This window comes from Podarcis gaigeae, assembly GCF_964106915.1.
Source record: "Podarcis gaigeae genome assembly, chromosome: 13".
NCBI lineage: Eukaryota > Metazoa > Chordata > Lepidosauria > Squamata > Lacertidae > Podarcis > Podarcis gaigeae.
In genome coordinates this window covers 31493470-31513805 of record NC_139689.1, presented here as the reverse complement: position 1 = coordinate 31513805, position 20336 = coordinate 31493470, and the positions used below count along the sequence as shown (strand labels likewise).

The window sequence follows — 20336 nt, the reverse complement described above, 5'->3', positions numbered from 1 at the left end:
GTACTTGAATGGTTTGATAAAGTAATAGAAACATTCCAGGTCCAAACAACGTGTGGCTACCAAGCTGAACATAGCTCATTAGTGACATGGTGAAAGAACCTGAAGGGGGGGGGGGAGGAGAAGAAACCCAAGGTCTTATTTGGGTCCATTGATTTCAGTGCGACTAAAATATGACTTTAAGTTAGGATCCAAACTGGTTTTGCAATCACAGGCACCAAAAACAGTTTTGTGATTTGCTGGTAGGTTGCGATTTAGGCTTGGTGAGTCGTACGTTACGCAGGCCTGTTTAAAACTTAATAGAGTTGGGTGATACAGAGTAGGTATTCTTGCTAGCCACCTAGAAGAATCTAGATAGGTAATGGACCATTGATGCAGGGATTCAGTATCAATTCCTGATAGCACCAAGGCTTCATTTGCACATGCTCCTCCCTTCCAAGTTACTAACAAATAACTAGGCCATTTCTAAAGGCTGATTTGGGCACTTCACTGGTAAGGGTACTTAGTACAGTCACCAAGATAAACCACCCTAGCAAATACATCGCACAAAAGGCATGAGTAGATCTAGGGTTTGACCAGTGAGCCTCAACTGAATCCATTGTCTCTCCGATGTGGAACTTGGCATGAGACCATATGTTGTGTTCAAAATAAGATCCCTACATCAAGTAAACCCAAATTTTGCAACTACCTGAATTTTCAGACGCTGTGACCTGTATGAGCTATACAAATTGGCCCATATTTTGTTAATCATGGGAAAGGCATACAGAGCATTTCCTCCTCAGCACGGGGATCCTTCTCAGTCTCCCTGGCTTCTGAGATCTCACCTGGTTCGTATATCATGCTCATTTATTTTCAGATCTATCTTGACATGTATAAGGACTAGAAGCTTGCTTGTAAAACTCAAAACTAACAAAAAGCTGAGATTTTCAGGCTGCTGGATTTTGTGTCCAGTGCTGTTTCATATACACATGTGTGTGGTGCTTATTACAGAATATGCAGAGGCTTTGCTCGGTTCCCTTGGCTGGGAGAAAGGGCCTGACTCAGAGCAATTCTCCAACATATAATTCTTAAAAATAGAAAAGTGCAAGCAGGGACTGGGATGATGGTGGTCTTTATTCAGAGATATCAAAACAAACGCATGAATACCCTCATTCCACTTTGGGGCTCAAGGGGGCTTCCCATGGGCATAAGTTTGGTGCAAACCGAAACAACTATTCAGCAGACTATGGAAATACTGGGTTGGTTGCCTTGCTGAGGTCAGAGGATTTACAAGGCATCAGCTCCTGTTTTGGCGGCTGCTGCAGCAGCTGGAATGAGGAAGAACACTGGAATGGCACTGTTGGCTCCCGCTCAGCATTCTCACAAATGGTTAAAAGAGATGTCCGAAGGAAGGTGACAAGCAGGTGTGATGGGGATGTCCACCTGCTCTTTTCAAGCCCCAGGATCAGGTAGTTGGCAGCCCTGAATTCAGAGTTTGTGCTTTTGGCTCTTTTTGGCTATTAGCCACATATGTATCCTTCCTGAACCATTCAGATCCTGTAAAATATGTCAGTGGCCAACTCAGCATCTTGTAGCTAGGGAGTTCCCAAAAAGAACCTCTTCCTTTGGTTTTGCTTATCTATCAACTCCAGTGGAGGGTTTTGTTTGTTTTTTAGTTGGAAAGTGAACCACCCACCCCTCTGCTCTTTCCACAGCACTTGTGTGATTTCATAACCCTTTCCCCGATCTGTTAGCGAATTGACCAAAGAGCTCCAGACGGCATGGGAAAGTGAAGTAAGCCACACCTTCGAAGGACGGGATGTTGGGGCTGTCGCCTCCGACTTCCTGTCGCTTCAGAGCCACCAGAACCTCCCGAGACTTGCAATTCTAGCCACGTAGAATATGAGGCTTCAGCCAACAGAATGCAGGTGACAATCTCCGGGGACTTTCCTGAGCCAGAGCTCCAGAGGGGGAGGCAACAAAAATCCTGTCTTTTGCAGCTGGCAAGTCCTGTCCTGTCCCACAACTTCAGCAAAAGGTATTGGCCCCACGGTTTAGAGCAGCAGCCTCAGAGAGCCGTCGACTGCTTGATGCTATGGAAGCTGACGCGCGTTGGGGAGGTGGGGATGGACATAGCCCTGGCGACTCTGGCTCGGATGGAGTGCTTGTCCTGCCACCGGTGCCATCTCTTCCGGACTGCAGAGCGAACCTGGGGAGACAGGCCACAAATACCCATAAATGTACTGTAAATAAAGGGGTCATCTGCCAATTAAAAAGGGGTGACAGATTTAATGGAGAACAAGGCTTGTGAAGGGTATGGGGCGGACCGATCACCACCAGCCTTTCAGATGCTGCTGGACTACAACTCCCATCGTCCCTTACCATTTGGCTGTGGCTGATGGGAGTTGGAGTCCCAAGTACATCTACAGGAAAGCTTCAGCAGGTGGAAGAACTTTGGGGTTTTGTTCCCGGCGGTAGAAGGGGCTGTACACACTGAAAATATCATTTCCCAAAGTAATTCACAGCATAGGGGTGCCTCTGTGAAACTGTAGGACTAGCAGCCTTCTTGCACTTTATATTAGTAAGTTAAGGTAAAGGGACCCTTGACCATTAGGTCCAGTCATGGCCGACTCTGGAGTTGCGGCACTCATCTCGCTTTATTGGCCGAGGGAGCCGGCGTACAGCTGCCGGGTCATGTGGCCAGCATGACTAAGCCACTTCTGGTGAACCAGAGCAGCGCACGGAAACACCATTTACCTTCCCGCTGGAGCGGTACCTATTTATCTACTTGCACTTTGACGTGCTTTCGAACTGCTAGATTGGCAGGAGCAGGGACCGAGCAACGGGAGCTTACCCCGTTGCGGGGATTCTAGCCACCGACCTTCTGATTGGCAAGTCCTAGGCTCTGTGGTTTAACCCACAGCACCACCCACATCCCTATATTAGTAGGCCACTGGTGAGTTAATCAGGACTAATGGCCACCTCTGATTCCATAGGGTCGCCAAGGATGAATATGTAAAAAATAAAAATAAAAAAAAAATCCTTTAAAAATGTGAGAGTCACCATGCAGTGTAAAATCTCAACTTTCCTGGAGCTGTTCCATCTGAGTGCCACAGGCAGCAAGAGAGGGGGCAACATAAAATTCTTCAATTTGAAATGGACTGGTCATAGAAAAATTGCTCAAAGGGAGAGATGTCGTAGCATGGTCATTTTCCTGAGCTTTCCCCTGCAGGGATGTTTTGACAAAAAGGCAGTTTGTACTGCTTCATATGCAGAAGCACCAGTTCTGCTGTCATCCTGTTCTCCTAAGCATGAGGTTTCACCCTCTGCTTTCGGATGATTTGTCTCTGCCCATAGTAATTGAACTTGCCCCTGTGCCAACCCCTTGATCTGGCGATTCATCTGTTTGTCAAAAGGCTGAATGATAGATTGGACAGCATGCAAGTTGAGACCCAACAAGCCTCCCCCATCTCTGCCCACTCATTCCCCAACCCTGGCTCACCTCACTGTTCAGGAAGCAGTAGAAGACAGAGACAAAAAAGCCCTGATTAGAGAAGAAAGAATAGCACAGTCAAGCTTTGGGAAAGAGAGAAATAACTGCAGCCTTTTGCACCGTGTTTCCTGTGGGCACTTCCTATGGGGCTATTTTCCATTTTTAAAAGGCAAGTGCCAGATGCTTTGATCTGTAAACCTTGCCTTATAATCCAAGATGTTTGGGAGATGGGCTGGGGGTGGGGTGGGGAGAGAGAATAGACACAGAGTGGGGAATGAGATGCAATCTTCACATAATGAAATCTTTGCATGCTCAACAGCACAATCTCATTACTTTGCAAAGACAATGCTGAGATCTGGACCATGCAAACAGGTTTCCCAGAGCCCTGGGAAGAAGAGGAGGAACATGGTGAGGTTAGTAAATAGTCCCTGGAGCAGGGCATGCAGTGATTCTACCAGAGCCAAAACAAAACAAATTCCCAAATCAGATTTAAGTATTTTTTTGTTTTTGCTACAAGTTTTCCATATGAAATTGGGAGATAAGCCTTGCAAGTGAATTTTAAGGAAGTTTCATGCTGCCGATTTTGATATCTCAGTGTGCCCCCCCCCCCTTTCTAAAACACATATATGTTCAACAGAAGCCCTAGTTTGGAATTGCCAGTGGGTGGGGATAATGTGATTTAAAACAACATCTAAAATAAATACACTGAAGTTATTGCAAGCAATTTCAAGTTATAAGATTCTGCATGAATTTCGCACCCCTTAACCCCAAATGCATTTGGGATCTAGTTTCCACAAGGTTTTCCATACCTGGAAGGACTCCAAGACAGAGTTGAAGTAGATGAAGACTACCCGGGATATTTCATCTTCACCAGGGTTGACGAAGAAAAGCATGTAGGTAATGCCCAGCAAAGGAAGGAGCACAAGGGTAGCCTTCACAGCTTTTCTGAAGGAACAGCACAGGAGTTAAAATCCAAGCCAATTCCAGACCGGCACCCCAGTGTCCCCTCGCCAATGGTTAGGGTTGGGTCTACACATGTAGCAGAATGAAGTGGGAATGAGGTGGTAGAGTCCAAAGGGTGGACTGAGGCAAGGATCACATGCCTAAATTCATAAATATATATATTCCAAAGCCACTTCCTGCAAATGGGACTCTATAGCAGCAAATAGAATGATAGCTAGAACTTCTAGTGTGCTTAGACTTCCACTTGCAGGGAACCTTCCACAAAGAACAACACTTGAAAATGAAGAAGAAGAAGAGTTTGGATTTGATATCCCGCTTTATCAGTGCCCTAAGGAGTCTCAAAGCAGCTAGCATTCTCCTTTCCCTTCCTCCCCCACAACAAATACTCTGTGAGGTGTGTGGGGCTGAGAGACTTCAGAGAAGTGTGACTGGCCCAAGGTCACCCAGCAGCTGCATGTGGAGGAGCGAGGAATCGAACCCGGTTCACCAGATTACGAGTCTACCACTCTTAACCACTATACCACACTGACTCTCAGTATGATATATCCCAGGTAGCAGTCTAGCAGCTGCATTCTGGATTAGTTGTAGTTTCCGAGTCAGTCCCGAATGGCAGCCCCGTGTAGGGTGCATTGCAGTGGCCCAAGTGGGAGAGGGTTGGTCCCGGTTCAGGGCAAATTCTAGAATTGACCTCTGGCTCAGAGTAAGCCCTGAGCCTTACATCCTGCATCTGGGTTACCAGACTCGTGCCTTTTAAAAGTTAAAAGGGTTGATGAGCAGGGCTTTCTGTAGCTAGGGAGGGCAAGAGGGCCTTCTCTTCAGTACTCTTAACGGTTAACAGAATCAATAAATTCTGCAAAGCAATAATAGAAACCTGCTCAATTTGCACAATATATTTGAGTTGAGGAGTCAGAACAGTGGTTTAGCATAGCCCCTATCATAAACTCTGGCCACCCATTCCCCACCTGTACTCTTGCACCAATACCTGTACTGTATTGTCTCTGAGGTGGTCGAGGCCCGAAGCTTCGTCATCAGGATTCTGACAATGTTGAATAAAAAGATAAAGTTGATCTGCAATAGACACAGAAACGAGATTAAGTGGTGGTGTAAGTGTATAAAGAAATGCCTCCATCACCACTGCAAAATGACATTTTGTCACCCCCCCCCCCAATCAGGGTGGTGCACACCTGTTCTCTAGGGCAGGTTTTCAAAATCAGTCCGTGCTTGAGAACCACCTGAATGGATATCTCAACAGAAGTAACATTTCCGGTCCGGTTTACTCTCTCTTCCACTAGGGGGAGCTACTCTCTCAGGTATTGCAAAAACAAATGGCCATTATTTCATCTGACAGAACAATATTAATCTGAAATCTAATCTTGCTTTAAAAGTCTTCAGGGCTTAGTTGGACTTTGGAGTCAATGTTTTTTAGGAGTGGAAATAAGGGCTTGGGGGATAGTGACAACCACATTCTGGATGTGATGCAAAATAAACCCTTCTCAGATAATTGATCTGTCTCCCCAAAATATGCCAAGCTCCTTTATGAAAAGCAAGGTAGGTGTGTACAGTAAAATTATTTACTGATCAGGCCACAGAAATTTGTATATGGCCGTTTGAAATCTGTTTCATTGGCAGCAGAAGCTCCATCTCTCCTTACAGTTTGGACTGTCCACTGTTTGCGAAGATTAGAGATGTAGAGGGTTTCCTCCCATTTCAAGCTGGGTTGTTTTATTGGCCTGCCAGCAAATGCTGAATTACTTCTTGTTGCAGAGCAGTTTGTTAAAGCAAATGTGATTGATGGTTTTGCTGATAAATTAGCTCAATGACCTTTCATTCCACTTGCAGCGTTTTGTATTTGTCGAACCCTCTTGTTTTGGCCCACAGCTATAAGTAAAGACAGATCTAACATTTTAAGAGTTGCAGGGGTGGGCTTGACAGCCCATATATATATATATATATATATATATATATATATATATATATTCCTGCCTTAAGGAGTAAAAAATAAATAAAAATGGTTTTGCAGATCCCCAGAGAGAGCTGGGGAGAAGCTGGTTATGGGGGATGCCCAATGACTATTGCCTCAACATCACCAACTCATAAGTACTGCCCCACTCCCAAGAAATCCCTGCAGCACTTTTTAAACCAGTTTTCAAAATGCTGAAAAAAATTAGGGGGGAAGCGTGGCACAAGAAAGATGCATCTCTTGCTTAAAAAAAGGGACCTCCTTCCATGGGAAGAGAGGAACATTTGAGGACTGGATTCCTTTACCTGAGAAGCAGCCCTCATTTCCATCATTTCACTCACCTTGTACTTCTCAAGTCAGGTTCACACTATGGGTTTAAAAGCCTATGGAATCCCAAACCCACTTATCTGGGAGTTAAGTCCCATTGAATTCAGCAGGACTTACTTCTGAGTAGACATGGTTAGGGTTATGCTGCTGGGAAAGTTCTCAAAATGTTCCGTATGTCTTCATAACAAGATTATATGTACACACGCACAAAAAGCCACACACTTTTACGTTTGTGTTTTGGGAGTGAGATCAGCATGTGAAATGGATCGCACCTATATATGAAATGGAGCTTTCTGAGTTCTATAGTAATGCCACAAAACCCATCAGGAGTGCTTTTATGCATTTGGCTTGCTTTTTATTATAGCAAGCACTGTAGTATTACTCCAGCCTTCTCAATAAGCCAAAGTTACAGTGGACGCTTGGGTTGCGAACGTGATCCATGCGGGATGCACGTTCGCAATCTGCAACATTCGCAACCCGTGTCTGTGCACACACGGGTTACGATTCGGCACTTCTGCGCATGCGCAAAGTGTGATTTAGCGCTTCTGCCCATGCACGACCGCCAAAACCCGGAAGTAACCTGTTCCAGTACTTCTGGGTTTCGGCGGTCCATAACCTGAAAAAACGCAACTTGAAGCATCTGTAACCCAAGGTATGACTGTACTAGTCTGCTAAGAGGCCAGTAGAACGCCCCTCCTGTGCAACCAAGATGGAGACGCAAGCTGCTAGCCTCTTTGTGGGCTTGTTCAAAAGTTGCTGTCTATCAAGCAGACGAACAGAGGGAGAGATGGAGGGATCTGTCCTTCCTGCACCAGCCCCCTCACGCCTGCAGCGAGCAGGTGAGTGCTTTAAAAAAGAAGAAAAGGCAATATATATATATATATAATGGCCTCTTCTAACATAACAAAGGAATGCTGGGAGGTGATTCAGGGTTTCTGAAGAAGTAATGAAGACCCTACTTTACTTTGTCTCTGACAAAGAGAGAATGGGATCGAGATGGAAGAATGGGATCGAGATGGAAGAATGGGATCGAGATGGAAGAATGGGATCGAGCCCAGCCCAGACCGAAAGTTCTCCCAGAGAGAGGCTACTTTGATTTAACGTTTGTCCAGATAACACACGAGGAACCCTCATGCCTTCTTTCGCTCTCTGGCCTCCTCCAGAAGCACTAATCCTGGGGGAAATTAGGCATGAGGATTCAGGAAGTGTTACAAAGTGGCTGCCCAGAGGGCAGAGGCGGCGGCAGTCTCCTCAGGCGGTGCGGCAGGCCCTCTAACTAGACAAATCGCCTCCGACTTTCCCCCCAGGCCTCTGCATCAGCCTAGGCTGCCTGATAGCGGCTGCTATTATCCTCATCAAATAACATCATTAACAAATTTGCTGGAGGCAGGGGAGGTGTGCGAATTGTGCTGTGTTCAGTTGGTAGCGGTGCCGGTGGTAGTGTTGAGCTCGCGCAAGATAGAAATTGTGCCAAGATGGCAAAAGCAATAAGGAAAGGAAGAGTGGGAGGGATAGATGGAAGGAAGAGCCCAATTAGATGTGATGCAGGAAACCTTTGGATTATTATTTTTTTAATTTAAAAACCATGTCTGAATTTGATGTGGATCAGGTGGTCAAATACAAAACAGGGATGGGGGCCTCCAGCATCTTTAATAGTTGTTTATTTCAGCCGGTGGAGCTTGTCACGTAGGCTCCATCGGCTGAAAATTCCCTTTGCTATGCAACTTATTAAAGGTGCAAGTCCTCTCCTTTGCATCAGGCCACCCTAGGTGTGGAGTGCTAATTGTTTAATCACACACTGAAATGCAGAACACCTGTATGCATGTTGGTAAGGGTGTAACATCGGAAAATTCCACTGGCTAGAAGGAAGCTCTCTCTCAGCCTCTAGCTGGGTTGATAATTAACTGTTGTTGTTCTCTGCTAGCACTCACGTGAGTGTTTAACTTTAGATCACATGATTAAGGTATTCAGTTGCAAATCTGCCATTTTGAAGGGGGTTGCCTTTTGTTCCCAGGCATAGTGAGAGAAGGATGTGATAAGAAGCCTCTCCAGGCTGGATGCAGTGTAACGCAGGCTATGGGAAAGACAGAGCACTGATCTCAGCTCTGGTTGTAATTATATATTTAAGAATATATTCTTGGATATGTACATGCTTTATACAACGTTCTGGGTGTACCATTGATTCTTTTGTACCTGATTTTGAAGAAGTTTGGTTAGTAAAGCTTTGAATAATAATTACGAGTCTGGACAATTTTTATTCCAAAGGGAGTCAGCCTTTATGGAAATTGTCCCCTTTAAACTTTTTTCCCTGCAGGGGAAGATACGCTTGGAGCCAGTATCCCCCCCCCCCACCATAAGTGAAAAAAGCAGTGATCAAATTCAGAGCCCTTCCAGGAGTGCTGACTCTAGGGGGCAGACTGTTGTCATGCCCCTCAATATTCCTTAGAAGGGGTCTCAGCCCTGCAAATGTTGAGGGGGTGGAGGAGGCCAAACAGCTGAGCCAGCACAGCATCAAAGGAAAGCTCCTCCTGAGTGTGAGAGAGGAGGAACCGGGGCCATTGAAGCTGCGTGGCACTGGGCAAGGCCTCCTTGCAACTATGCGCATGTTGGGCATGTGACGTCACAGGCATGCCATGTCACGTGTGTGCCATGCTGCTGGGCCTCCCTAATCTTCAGCCCAAGGTGACGCCTCTAGTTCCTTCCCATCTAAGATGTGTGAAAATGAAACTATCAGGACTGGTTTCACTTCATGCATGGCTTGCATCACATCTTGTTTGGCTGAAAATAAATTTAAAAAGTGTCCCTCCTAGGCATTCTGCAAAAAACTGCAAAACTGCAAGGGGGTTACTTCCAGAAGGACCAGATGCAAGAGAATGACAGAGCTATTGTATTTGGGTAGAATAGGAAATTTTAGTGCAGGATTTCCCACTGACGGATCGGTCTGGCCCCTATGATCAGTTTTTGCTGCTGATACTCCCATTTCTGCACAATTATGAAAAGGTACTGGAGTCTTGGCCTCTTTTGTTCTTACATCACCTTAGCCGCAAAAGCAGCCTCCACCCCCCCCACTGTACCCCCGAAAAAGTATTGAGGGAAGGAAGGGACTTCTGCTCTTACCAACAGCACCAGTATCATGGGACCTTGGTAGATGTAGTCAGTATAAATCCCTGCTCGTTTTCCAAACCAGCACCTGTAATTCAGAATGCAGAGCACAAAGAAACCACAGTGAGGATTTAACTTCATCCACGGTTGGAGCCGAACCAGAGTCCAGGCTTCAAATCCATTTCTGACACAGGATATAATAAAGAAAGAACCTCTCTGGGCATGGGCAGAGTGCTTTTCCTTGGCCAAAATCTCCTCCTAACACATGTAGGATGACGAAGAAGAGCTTCAAGGCTGGAAGACCATGACCAAAACTGGATAAAATGAAAAACGTATGGCACATTTCACACACATCTATTTGATGAAAACAAACAGCCGGCATATTTAGGGATAGGTAAGTGTCAGGACGCGGGTGGTGCTGTGGGTTAAACCACAGAGCCTAGGACTTGCCGATCAGAAGGTTGGTGGTTCAAATCCCCATGACGGGGTGAGCTCCCGTTGCTTGGTCCCTGCTCCTGCCAACCTAGCAGTTTGAAAGCACATCAAAGTGCAAGTAGATAAATAGGTACCGCTCCAGCGGGAAGGTAAATGGTGTTTCCGTGCGCTGCTCTGGTTCGTCAGAAGCGGCTTAGTCATGCTGGCCACATGACATGGAAGCTGTACGCTGGCTCCCTCGGCCAATAAAGCAAGATGAGCGCTGCAACCCCAGAGTCGGTCACGACTGGACCTAATGGTCAGAGGTCCCTTTACCTTTACCTAAGTGTCAGGAAGTGTCAGAAGGGGTGGTTTTTAACCCTTACTCCCATGCCATGGTCCCAATGAAGATAATCACCCACACCCCTACACCCCAATACTGCTGTTTGCTCCCAGAAGGAAACAGCTGCTACCACCAATGTCAGGTTTCCCTGTCAAAACAAATAGCAGCTTTGGGGAAGAAAATGAAACCAGTGCAGTTGGGAAGGAGGAGTTGGGAGAGAAAATGAAACCACCCCCTACAATGCATGGTACCATTCCCCTGATCAGTCACACGGTCTCATTCCTGCTATTTATTTTCTCTCTCTCTTTCTTTCTTTCTTTCTTTCTTTCTTTCTTTCTTTCAGCAGGACACACGAAACCATGCATTTATTGCATCGCCCAGCTTGAACCTCATAATCTGAGTTCTTGTCACCACTCACCCCCCCCCCCCCAAGACTGTAGTTGCTGGGAAAGGTGTCAGGGGAAAGAAATTTTTTTTAAAAACCCGCCAAGAAGACCTTTCTAAGTGTCTCGGAACCCCAAAGAAGAGGGTGGGTGACTGGTTTCAGCCATAGCCACAGCCAGGACTTAACTTGAAAGTGAGAAGCCATGGCTGGTAATTAAGGCAAATGGCGGCCAGCCCAAATCAATCCTGCTCACCTGAGTGATTAATGGCCATGGAAGCAACTTGCCAGGGGGCTGCTATGTCTTCCATTAGCAAGTCACTGGGAAAGCAGGATCAAGGGCCCAGAGGGAAAGGCATAAGACCCTCTCATTAAATCCCAGGCTGCTTTAGCTGGGGGGGGGGGACCTCCCACAATGGTGTTTCATTAGCAATGCCCAGTGCTGTGTTTACACTTTAAAAAAACAAATCATTCTCCTACCTCCATAAACTGTGCAAATTTGTCTGGATTTGCTGAATCTTGCTATTTTAGCCTGCTTTTTCTAGCTACAGAACAGAGAAGTAGGGAGCACGCTGAACATTCATTTCTTCACCTCTGCTCAACCCACTACGAAGGGCCAAGGGATGCAGAGATATTAGGAAATTTGGGGTGGGACCTCTAGCTTGTTCAAAAATTCTATTTCTTATAAAAGTAGCTGCAGGTGGGGAGAGCAAGCTGGGTTTGAAATGCAGTGCTTGGGAAAAGAGTGGGTTAATCCCCTTCCACTCTCGCACTGTTTTCCTGATTCTAAGTTGCTTGCAACACTCCCACAAGGGGCTGCCCACTTGCCAATCACCTGGTATCATAATCAGGTCAGGTGAGTTGCTTTAGCCCTGGGTGGATAATGATGATGATGATGATGATGATAATAATAATAATAATAATAATAATAATAATAATAATAATAATTTATACCCCACCCTTCCCGGTTCAGAAAATCGGCCTCAGGGCAGCTAACAACAAATTTAAAACACTTACCGTATTTTTCGCCCTATAGGACGCACTTTTTCCCCTCCAAAAATGAAGGGGAAATGCGTGTGCGTCCTATGGGGCGAATGCAGGCTTTCGCTGAAGCCTGAAGAGCGAGAGGGGTCGGTGTGCACCGACCCCTCTCGCTCTCCAGGCTTCAGAAAGCTATCCGCAAGCCTTGCAAGCCTGGCGGGAGGTCCCGCGGGCTCGCAAGGCTTGCGGGCAGCAGCCTGCAGCCCACAAGCTCGGGGGACAGCGGGGAGGCGCAGCGCCGCCACCCCGCTATTCCCCAACCTGATCTGGAGGCTGGCGGGGGGGGGGGAGAAGCAAGCTTACTTCTCCCCATCGCCAGCCCCACAAGCTCGGGGGATAGCGGGGAGGCGGAGCGCCGCCACTCCGCTATTCCCCAACCTCATCTGGAGGCTGGCTGGGGGGAGAAGCAAGATTGCTTCTCCCCCCCCCCGCCAGCCCCACAAGCTCGGGGGATAGCAGGGAGGCGGAGCGCTGCCACCCAGCTATTCCCGGACCTGGTCTGGAGGCTGGCGGGCGGGGGGGGAGAAGCAAGCTTCTCCCCATCACCAGCCCCACCAGCTCGGGGGACAGCAGGGCAAGCCGCTGCCCCACGGAGGCTAGAGAAGCTGTCCCTGAAGGCAGAAGAGGGAGACGGAGCACTCCGTCTCCCTCTTCTAGCTTGGGGATGGCTGCTCAAACCTGGGCGGGAAAAATTTTTTCCCCTTGATTTCCCCCCCAAAAAACTAGGTGCGTCCTATGGGCCGGTGTGTCCTATAGGGTGAAAAATACGGTAATTGGTGCAACAAAAAACAGCATAAAATACTAGCCAGGGCTAGCTGGCTAAATTAGTCCTATTTGGGCCAGCGAAGAGACCAGGAGAGAATTAGCTGTGGGATCCCAGAGTGGGTAATCTTCTTAAAAAGGGGAGGGGGAGGGAATAAAAGATCAGGCTAAGTTCAAATTGAAAGCCAGGCAGAATAGCTCTGTCTTACAGGCCCTGCGGAAGGAAGTTACATCCTGCAGGGCCCTGGTCTCATGGGACAGAGCGTTCCACCAGGTTGGAGCCATCACCGAGAAGACCCTGGCCCTGGTGGAGAATAATCTAACTTCCTAAGGCCCGGGACCTCTAAACTATGATTATTCATGGACCTTAAGGTCCTCTGCGAGGCATACCAGGAGAGGCAGTCCCGTAACTACGAGGGCCCTAAGCCACAAAGGGCTTTAAAGGTCAAAACCAGCACCTTAAACCTGACCTGATACTCCACCGGGAGCCAGTGCAACAGATACACGGCCCTCGAAGCCCTGACAACCAGCTGATTGTTGGCGCTAGGAGAGAGCCAAGCAGGGCACTCACTCTACACAGGTCTTTGCAGGTGCCATTGATCCTACTGGCTTCTTTTTGGTCCAGCTGTTGCTTTACCTGCCTCACACCTGACATGTGACATCAGGTGGAGGGCAGGTGGGCTTGGCAGAACAGCCTCATGAGCTTAATGGGGAGTGCCTAATCTGCCCCACCTGTTAGAGGTTCCCATTCCCTGAACTAATCCTATCCATTGGGACTAGGATATCCCTGAAATTTAAACACCTACATCCAAGGTTCTCAAGGTGGATGGTACTGCCCACCAGTGGATGGCAGGATCACTTAGGAGGGTGCCAAAAGGTGGCAGGGGGTGCTGGAGGTGTAAATGACTATCAGACTTTGAAAAGCTGGTATCACTGGATCAAGCATTCATCAGTTTTGCTGATTAATTAAACTAAGTAATTGGACTTTGAATGCACGTGCAATTAATTGCCACAGTTTCAAACTTCATTGCATTATCATCTCCCTTAGTGGGTGGTGCATTTCACTACTATGAGTAGTGCTTTTTATAGGTTAGGGGGCCCTGGGGTGAGTTTATGGAACGAAAGGAGCGGTGGCCTCCCAAATGTTTGAGAGCCACTGATCCACATTCTTGGTGCAGGTAAAGAGCTTTTTGTTTGGTTCATGGATGGTTGGGTTGGTTGTTGGCAGAGTGGGGGAAGAACACTGCCTGCCTGTAAGCAAGGCCACTCCTGATTTCTTGCTCATCTGCTAAAATCGCCCCCAAGTCTGCTCCTGATTGCCTTTGTGCAAAGCGGAGAAATGCCAGCAGAGCTTCCCTCCTCCCACCCCCAGATCCCTCCGTTAGCACCCACTCCAAGGCTGTGCAAGCCTGCTCTAGAAGCCATTACCGTAGCAGCAGAAAACCAGGATGGGGGAGAGAGAGACTAGGGCTGACTTACTTCTCATTGTCATAGTAGAGTTTCCCAATGGTCCAAGCAATGATGATGGGGAAAGGGATGCCTGTGGATGAAAGCAAAGACAGGTCTCAGGGCATCCGGTGAGGAATGACCTGGCATTAAGGCAAGGGGTTGTGGTAGTTGGGGGAGCAAATGGGATATGTGGCCTCAGCTCAGGGACCCACCCATACCGAGCGAAACTATCACAGTGCTATTTCCTAAGCTCAGGCGCAGAGCCTGTTATTTCTTGTGTGAGGGCTCAGTGCTCCTATAATGAGTGAGAATGAGAGTGCTTCTGAGCATCTGCAGAGTGAATAGGTTAATTTGTGCCCCTGGAATCATCGCAGCTCAGCCTCAGGCCCTGTTGCCCAGGCATGATGGTGCCTCTGAGCGTATAACAAAGGCACACTGGGTCCCTATGGTTTAACTCCAGAATGTGCTTTCAGAGTCTGAAAAGGTATACATGATAAACAAAAAAAATACTCCTGAACATCAGCGGAGTTCTGAGTCTAATCCAATCCCCTTGAATCTTTCGGCCAACATGGGACTCGAACCCACGACCTTGAGGTGGAGAGTCTCGTACTCTACTGACTGAGCTATCCCTTTGTCGCCTGGCTACCCTGCAGGATATGCTACAGCCACCCCTCTCCTTGCCACTCACACCAGCCGATGCAGATGAACATCCATTTCCTCAGCTTGTCTGTCGAATAGGTGAGGACAATGGCCGTGTGAAGGTAGCAGCCCTCGCCAAACATCCAGAAGAAATTGGTGACGTGGAAGTAGTTGTAGGCAGCTGTGACAAGGCGGCACCAGGGCTGTGTGTGGTGAGGAACAGGCAGAATGGATGAATTAAGAGGAAACAGCTCCCCACAATCCTAGCCACAAGCAAGCCTACCCTACCTCTATGAGGACACAGCTACTCTGAACAGCTTAGCATCGTCCCCTTTCGCCTGCTAGTGGCTGAACATTCATAAACAGTGAGGCTGAGGCTCCATCCTTCGGCTTTAAAATTCCCAACCCTTCAGATCGAAGCAAAGCCAACTGCAAGATAGCTCAACTCATCTGCAAATAAGCTACGGCATCACTCTCAAGATGCTAGAGCTCATGGAAATTCAACTTCCTTTTCACGCACTAAGGAGACCTCGGCTGAACCTCAGCTGCCGGGTAGCTCAGATCAACAGACTTGAAAGTGTTCCTTGGCTCAGCCTTCAACAACATGGCACCCTCTAGAAATTAGGGGCGGCAATTCCACCCAGCCTCAGCCAGGCTGCCTTAGCTTCTGCTGACAAATCCAGCAAGGAGATACCTGGATTAGAATTTCATTTTTGGTCGTAGGACCGGTCATGGTGAAATACCCTGCAGTTTAACTTGCAAATATCTGACAGGTTTATGGGCCTGATCAGCTGGCTCTTTCAAACTCTTAAAGACATGCCAATGTTTTCAAGGTGCTAAAGCAAAGTGATCATGATCATGTTGGTCTATATACTAATTGGTAGCATTTCTTTCTAGGCCTACCTGGAGAAGCCAGGAAGTGATCCTGAAACCTTCTGCATGTTGCAAAATGCTCTGCCACTCAGCTCCAGCCCCTTGCCAGAGGCCTTATCACCTAGAGATTCCATATGTCTGGATTTTTCCGTACATTACAAAGGAGGAATTGACATTGGAGTGGGGGGGATTTCCAAAAGGCAGCATTTTGTTCTGGATCTTAGGCAAGTCAATTGAGAAAGCGTGTTTTTTTGGTATTTTTTTGTGGGGGGAAGCTCAACAACTTTTGGGGTGTCCTGGTTTTTATTTTTTGAAATATGGCAACCCTATCATCACCAGCTCACAATATCTTGGGGCTTTACACTTTTGGACTACAACTCCCATCATCCCTAGCTAGCAGGACCAGTGGTCAGGGATGCTGGGAATTGTAGTCTACAAACAGCGGGAGACCCTGATAGAGATGTATGTTTTCAAGGCTTGACTTTCATATAACAGGTCAAGAAGCAGTGACCTCAAAAGTCATGGGGAAAGTTTCTCGATCCCCCTTGCTTTTTTTATTTTGTTTTTCAAAGTCCAGCAGGCATCCAAGCCAAATTGCTAGCACCAGATTTGAGGCCAGGCTGAGGAGAACCTACCACGTTGCTTTCATGGACTTCTGGATTCATGGTGAGCTGGACCACAAACCACGTGGCGTTCCGCAAAATGAAGGCAGTGATCAAGTTCCAGTGGATAATGTTTCGTAGGCACCGGATGCTCCTGGAGGAGAAAAGGAAAGAGCATGCAAAAGGGCAGCACAGGCCCAAAGGATGAACTGCGCCACTCTCAAGGCAGAAGCCCTCCCCTCGCATGTTACTGCCTTGTCCCTACCTCTCTTTAATTTTTAGATCAGCCTTCCCCAGCCTGTCACACCCTCCAAATGCTTTTGGGACTTCAACTCCCATCAGCCCCAGCTAGCATGGCCGTGAAGTGTGTAAACATCTGGCCAGCGGCAGGCAGGCGAGGGCTGCTTCAAATGATCTCATGGGCCCTTTGGCCTGACTCACCTCAGGCGCATGAAGAGGACGAAAGCAGCTATCAGTGCTGCCAGGGAAATGCAGTGCCCAAGGTAGTTGATGATGACAGCAACATGGTAGTGCAACTTGCTTCTCTTCTGTTGGGGGAAAGGCAGGAAAAGGTTCAGCATTGGGCCACAATAGTATAGTGACTATCATTTGCAGTCCAATTCCTTCAGACCTTTTCAAAGATAATGCCACAATAGTCTTACTTTCTTTCACTAGTCAGTGGTGGAAGCAGCCTCCATTAAACAACGAGAATCTGCTTAGCCATTACCCTGAATCCAATGCTTTCCCTTTCCTCAAACCAGAGATGGGTAGATCTGGCGCCCTCTAGGCATTGCTGGACTACAACTCCCATCAGTCCTAAGCATGGGCAACGCTGGTTGCAATTGGTGGGAAACGGACTCTTAGCAGCATCATGAGAGCCACAGGTCCCTTTAGCTCCTTTATCGTCATGCTGATCTTTAGATCATCTGTGAAACAATCTCCTCTTCCTCCTCCTCTTCTGGGTTTAGCTAACAATCTTTTATAAGGAGCAGCATAAGTGGTAGTCAGTTCAAGAAGTTGCTTTATACTGAGCCCAACCATTGGTCCACATAGCTCAGCGATGTCTATACTGGCTGACAGGAGCTTTCTATAGCTTCGGAGGGAGACATCTTCCCAGCCCTCTTAGAGACACCAAGAACTGAAATCTGGAACCTTCTGCATAAAAAACATGTGCTCTACCACTGAGCTACAACCATTCTTCCTGTTCTTTACATGTGTGGGAATAAGATGCTTCCTTTTGCCACTCCTGAACCATCTTCCCATAGGTTTTACTAAGTAATGGCAAGCTCCAGGGATACTGAGCATCAGAGGGTCTGAGAAGAACTGTGCACAATGATCGATGGAAGAGGACAACAACAAGAAGAGTTTGGATTTGATATCTCACTTTATCACTACCTGAAGGAGTCTCAAAGCGGCTAGCATTCTCCTTTCCCTTCCTCCCCCACAACAAACACTCTGTGAGGTGAGTGGGGCTGAGAGACTTCAGAGAAGTGTGACTAGCCCAAGGTCACCCAGCAGCTGTATGTGGAGGAGTGGGGAAGTGAACCCGGTTCACCAGATTACAAGTCTACCACTCTTAACCACTACACCACACCAGCCATACCCTCCAACAATGAAAAGAGGGACGTCACATTCCATAATGATTATTTTACTATTTATACCCCACACATCTTACTGGGCTTCCAACATACATAAAAACATAATAAAGCATTAAACATATTTTTTAAAAAAACCCTTCCCTAAACAGGATTGCCTTCAGACGGCCCGGGGGTTGGATAATTCTATACCCTCCAACATTTCTCCAATGAAAATAGGGACATCCTAAGGAAAAGTGGAACATCAAATCAGAAACTGGGATGGCTTCTCTAATTCAGGGACGTCCCTGGAAAATAGGGACACTTGTAGGGTCAGAAATGTTTTTCTAAGAGTAGCATTTGGACTTGATAGGCGAGATATAGGAAAAGGAAGCAGCCCAGAAGCTGACTGGTCAGCTGGTCTGGTCTGTCACATTCATTCAGCCTTTAACAGCATTATGTATTGTCACATGAAAGTGCTTGTAGAACAGGGCAGCCTTTTCCAGCCAAGTGAACAGAGGACTTTGACATGGAACCTGCGGGCCACACAGTGCCTTGTCGCACCAGGGGAAGAGGAAGCAAGGTCAAAACTGGGTGCCCTCCTCCAGCTTTTGTGCCACCTTTCGAAAGCTGGCTAAGTGAGGTTGCTGGGCTTTGGGATGGAGGTGCAAGACTCTGTCAGGGTCCTAGACCATCTCATCTACTTCCCAAAGCTTGGAAAGTGCTAACTAGGATTTGGGAAGGAGGCAGGAGGACCCTATGACCCTATCAGAGCCTCATACCTGTTTCCCAAAGCCCAGCACTCACTTACCAAAGCCCAGCACTACTGGGCAGAGGTGTCAAATGTTGCTGAGGGCCACCAAAGCAGGCCTCAAGGGCCACATGTGGCCCCTGGGCTGTGCCTTGGACCATCCTGTTGTAGAAGGAGGGGTCCTCAGAGATGTGGAAGGGAGTACCATGTGGGGAAAAACAACTTGCAGCCTTCTGGTGTTTAAGATGCTATTGTCCTCTCACAAGGGGGGGGGGGCACAGCTATTTCTCTCTCCCCCTCCCCCCCCCACATTAATTGCTAATTCACAGAATGGATGCAAGCTTCACAGCAAGACAGTTGGCTAATTTAATTATCCAGTCACCCTCTCCTGCGACTTCAACCCAAGCCCCCAGGGACAGTCAAATGTAATTGCCGCTGCGGATATATCATGTTTCCAGGAACCTTTTCTAAATTCTAATTAAGTGACAGCCTTCTGGGATTTTCCAGATAATGGCTACACATGAAAACTCCTTGCACACCTCCTTCTCGTGCCCCTCCACTAAACACACATGCGCGCACACAAGCTGCATAGTCAGAAAATATATGCACCAGTCACTGGATGTTGCTACGCAGCTGCAGTGACACTCTGCCCCATGGCAGAATCCATGGGCCAGGCTTGAGAGTAGGGACCCAAATCAGAAGGTTTAGAAGGTGACCACAAGCCTGAGATGACCCCACTATGAGGCATGGCAAGGTTAAGAGCAGCAGAGAGAGAAGACGACAAATCTGATCTGTTGAGCTTAGTTCATTGGGAAAGTCTCCTTTGCATACTCACTTGATATATCCATGGAGATTAAAAGGCATCAATAAAACCAGAATCAGTATCCCAACTTTTGGGTCATTCAGCTCTAGAGCTAAAACAAATCCAAAAGGTGTAATCTCTACTTCAACTTTATTCTATTTATAAGATCTCTTACTTGTTCTTCATCATGAGGTCCCAGGGCAAGTTACAACAATTGTTGTAGTTGTTTAGTCGTGTCCGACTCTTCGTGACCCCATGGACCAGAGCACGCCAGGCACTCCTATCTTCCACTGCCTCCCGCAGTTTGGTCAGACTCATGTTTGTAGCTTCGAGAACACTGTCCAACCATCTTGTCCTCTGTCGTCCCCTTCTTCTTGTGCCCTCAATCTTTCCCAACATCAGGGTCTTTTCCAGGGAGTCTTCTCTTCTCATGAGGTGGCCAAAGTATTGGAGCCTCAGCTTCAGGATCTGTCCTTCCAATGAGCACCCAGGGCTGATTTCCTTAAGAATGGATACGTTTGATCTTCGTGCAGTCCATGGGACTCTCAAGAGTCTCCTCCAGCACCACAGTTCAAAAGCATCAATTCTTCGGCAATCAGCCTTCTTTATGGTCCAGCTCTTACTTCCATACATCACTACTGGGAAAACCATGGCTTTTACTATATGGACCTTTGTTGGCAAGGTGATGTCTCTTCTTTTTAAGATGTTGTCTAGGTTTGCCATCGCCTTTCTCCCAAGGAGCAGGCGTCTTTTAATTTCGTGACTGCTGTCACCATCTGCAGTGATCATGAATCCCAAGAAAGTAAAATCTCTCACTGCCTCCATTTCTTCCCCTTCTATTTGCTAGGAGGTGATGGGCCCAGTGGCCATGATCTTTGTTTTT

At 47.4% G+C, this 20336-nt stretch overlaps 1 protein-coding gene across 6 annotated transcripts in view; it reads right to left on the bottom strand.

Moving 5' to 3' along the window:
• Positions 1-1089: 1089 nt before the first annotated feature.
• Positions 1090-20336, bottom strand: part of CRHR1 (corticotropin releasing hormone receptor 1) — a 73498-nt gene continuing 54251 nt past the window's right edge. For all 6 annotated transcript variants that reach the window (XM_083708837.1, XM_083708839.1, XM_083708841.1 and 3 more), the window contains 9 exons: positions 16768-16874; positions 16360-16480; positions 14901-15054; positions 14243-14303; positions 9837-9909; positions 5415-5500; positions 4279-4414; positions 3479-3520; positions 1090-2185 (listed from right to left, as the gene is read on the bottom strand). In XM_083708837.1, coding sequence (XP_083564963.1) covers positions 2045-2185; positions 3479-3520; positions 4279-4414; positions 5415-5500; positions 9837-9909; positions 14243-14303; positions 14901-15054; positions 16360-16480; positions 16768-16874 — 921 coding nt within the window. In that variant the 3' untranslated portion in view covers positions 1090-2044. The remainder of the gene's footprint in view (positions 2186-3478; positions 3521-4278; positions 4415-5414; positions 5501-9836; positions 9910-14242; positions 14304-14900; positions 15055-16359; positions 16481-16767; positions 16875-20336) is intronic.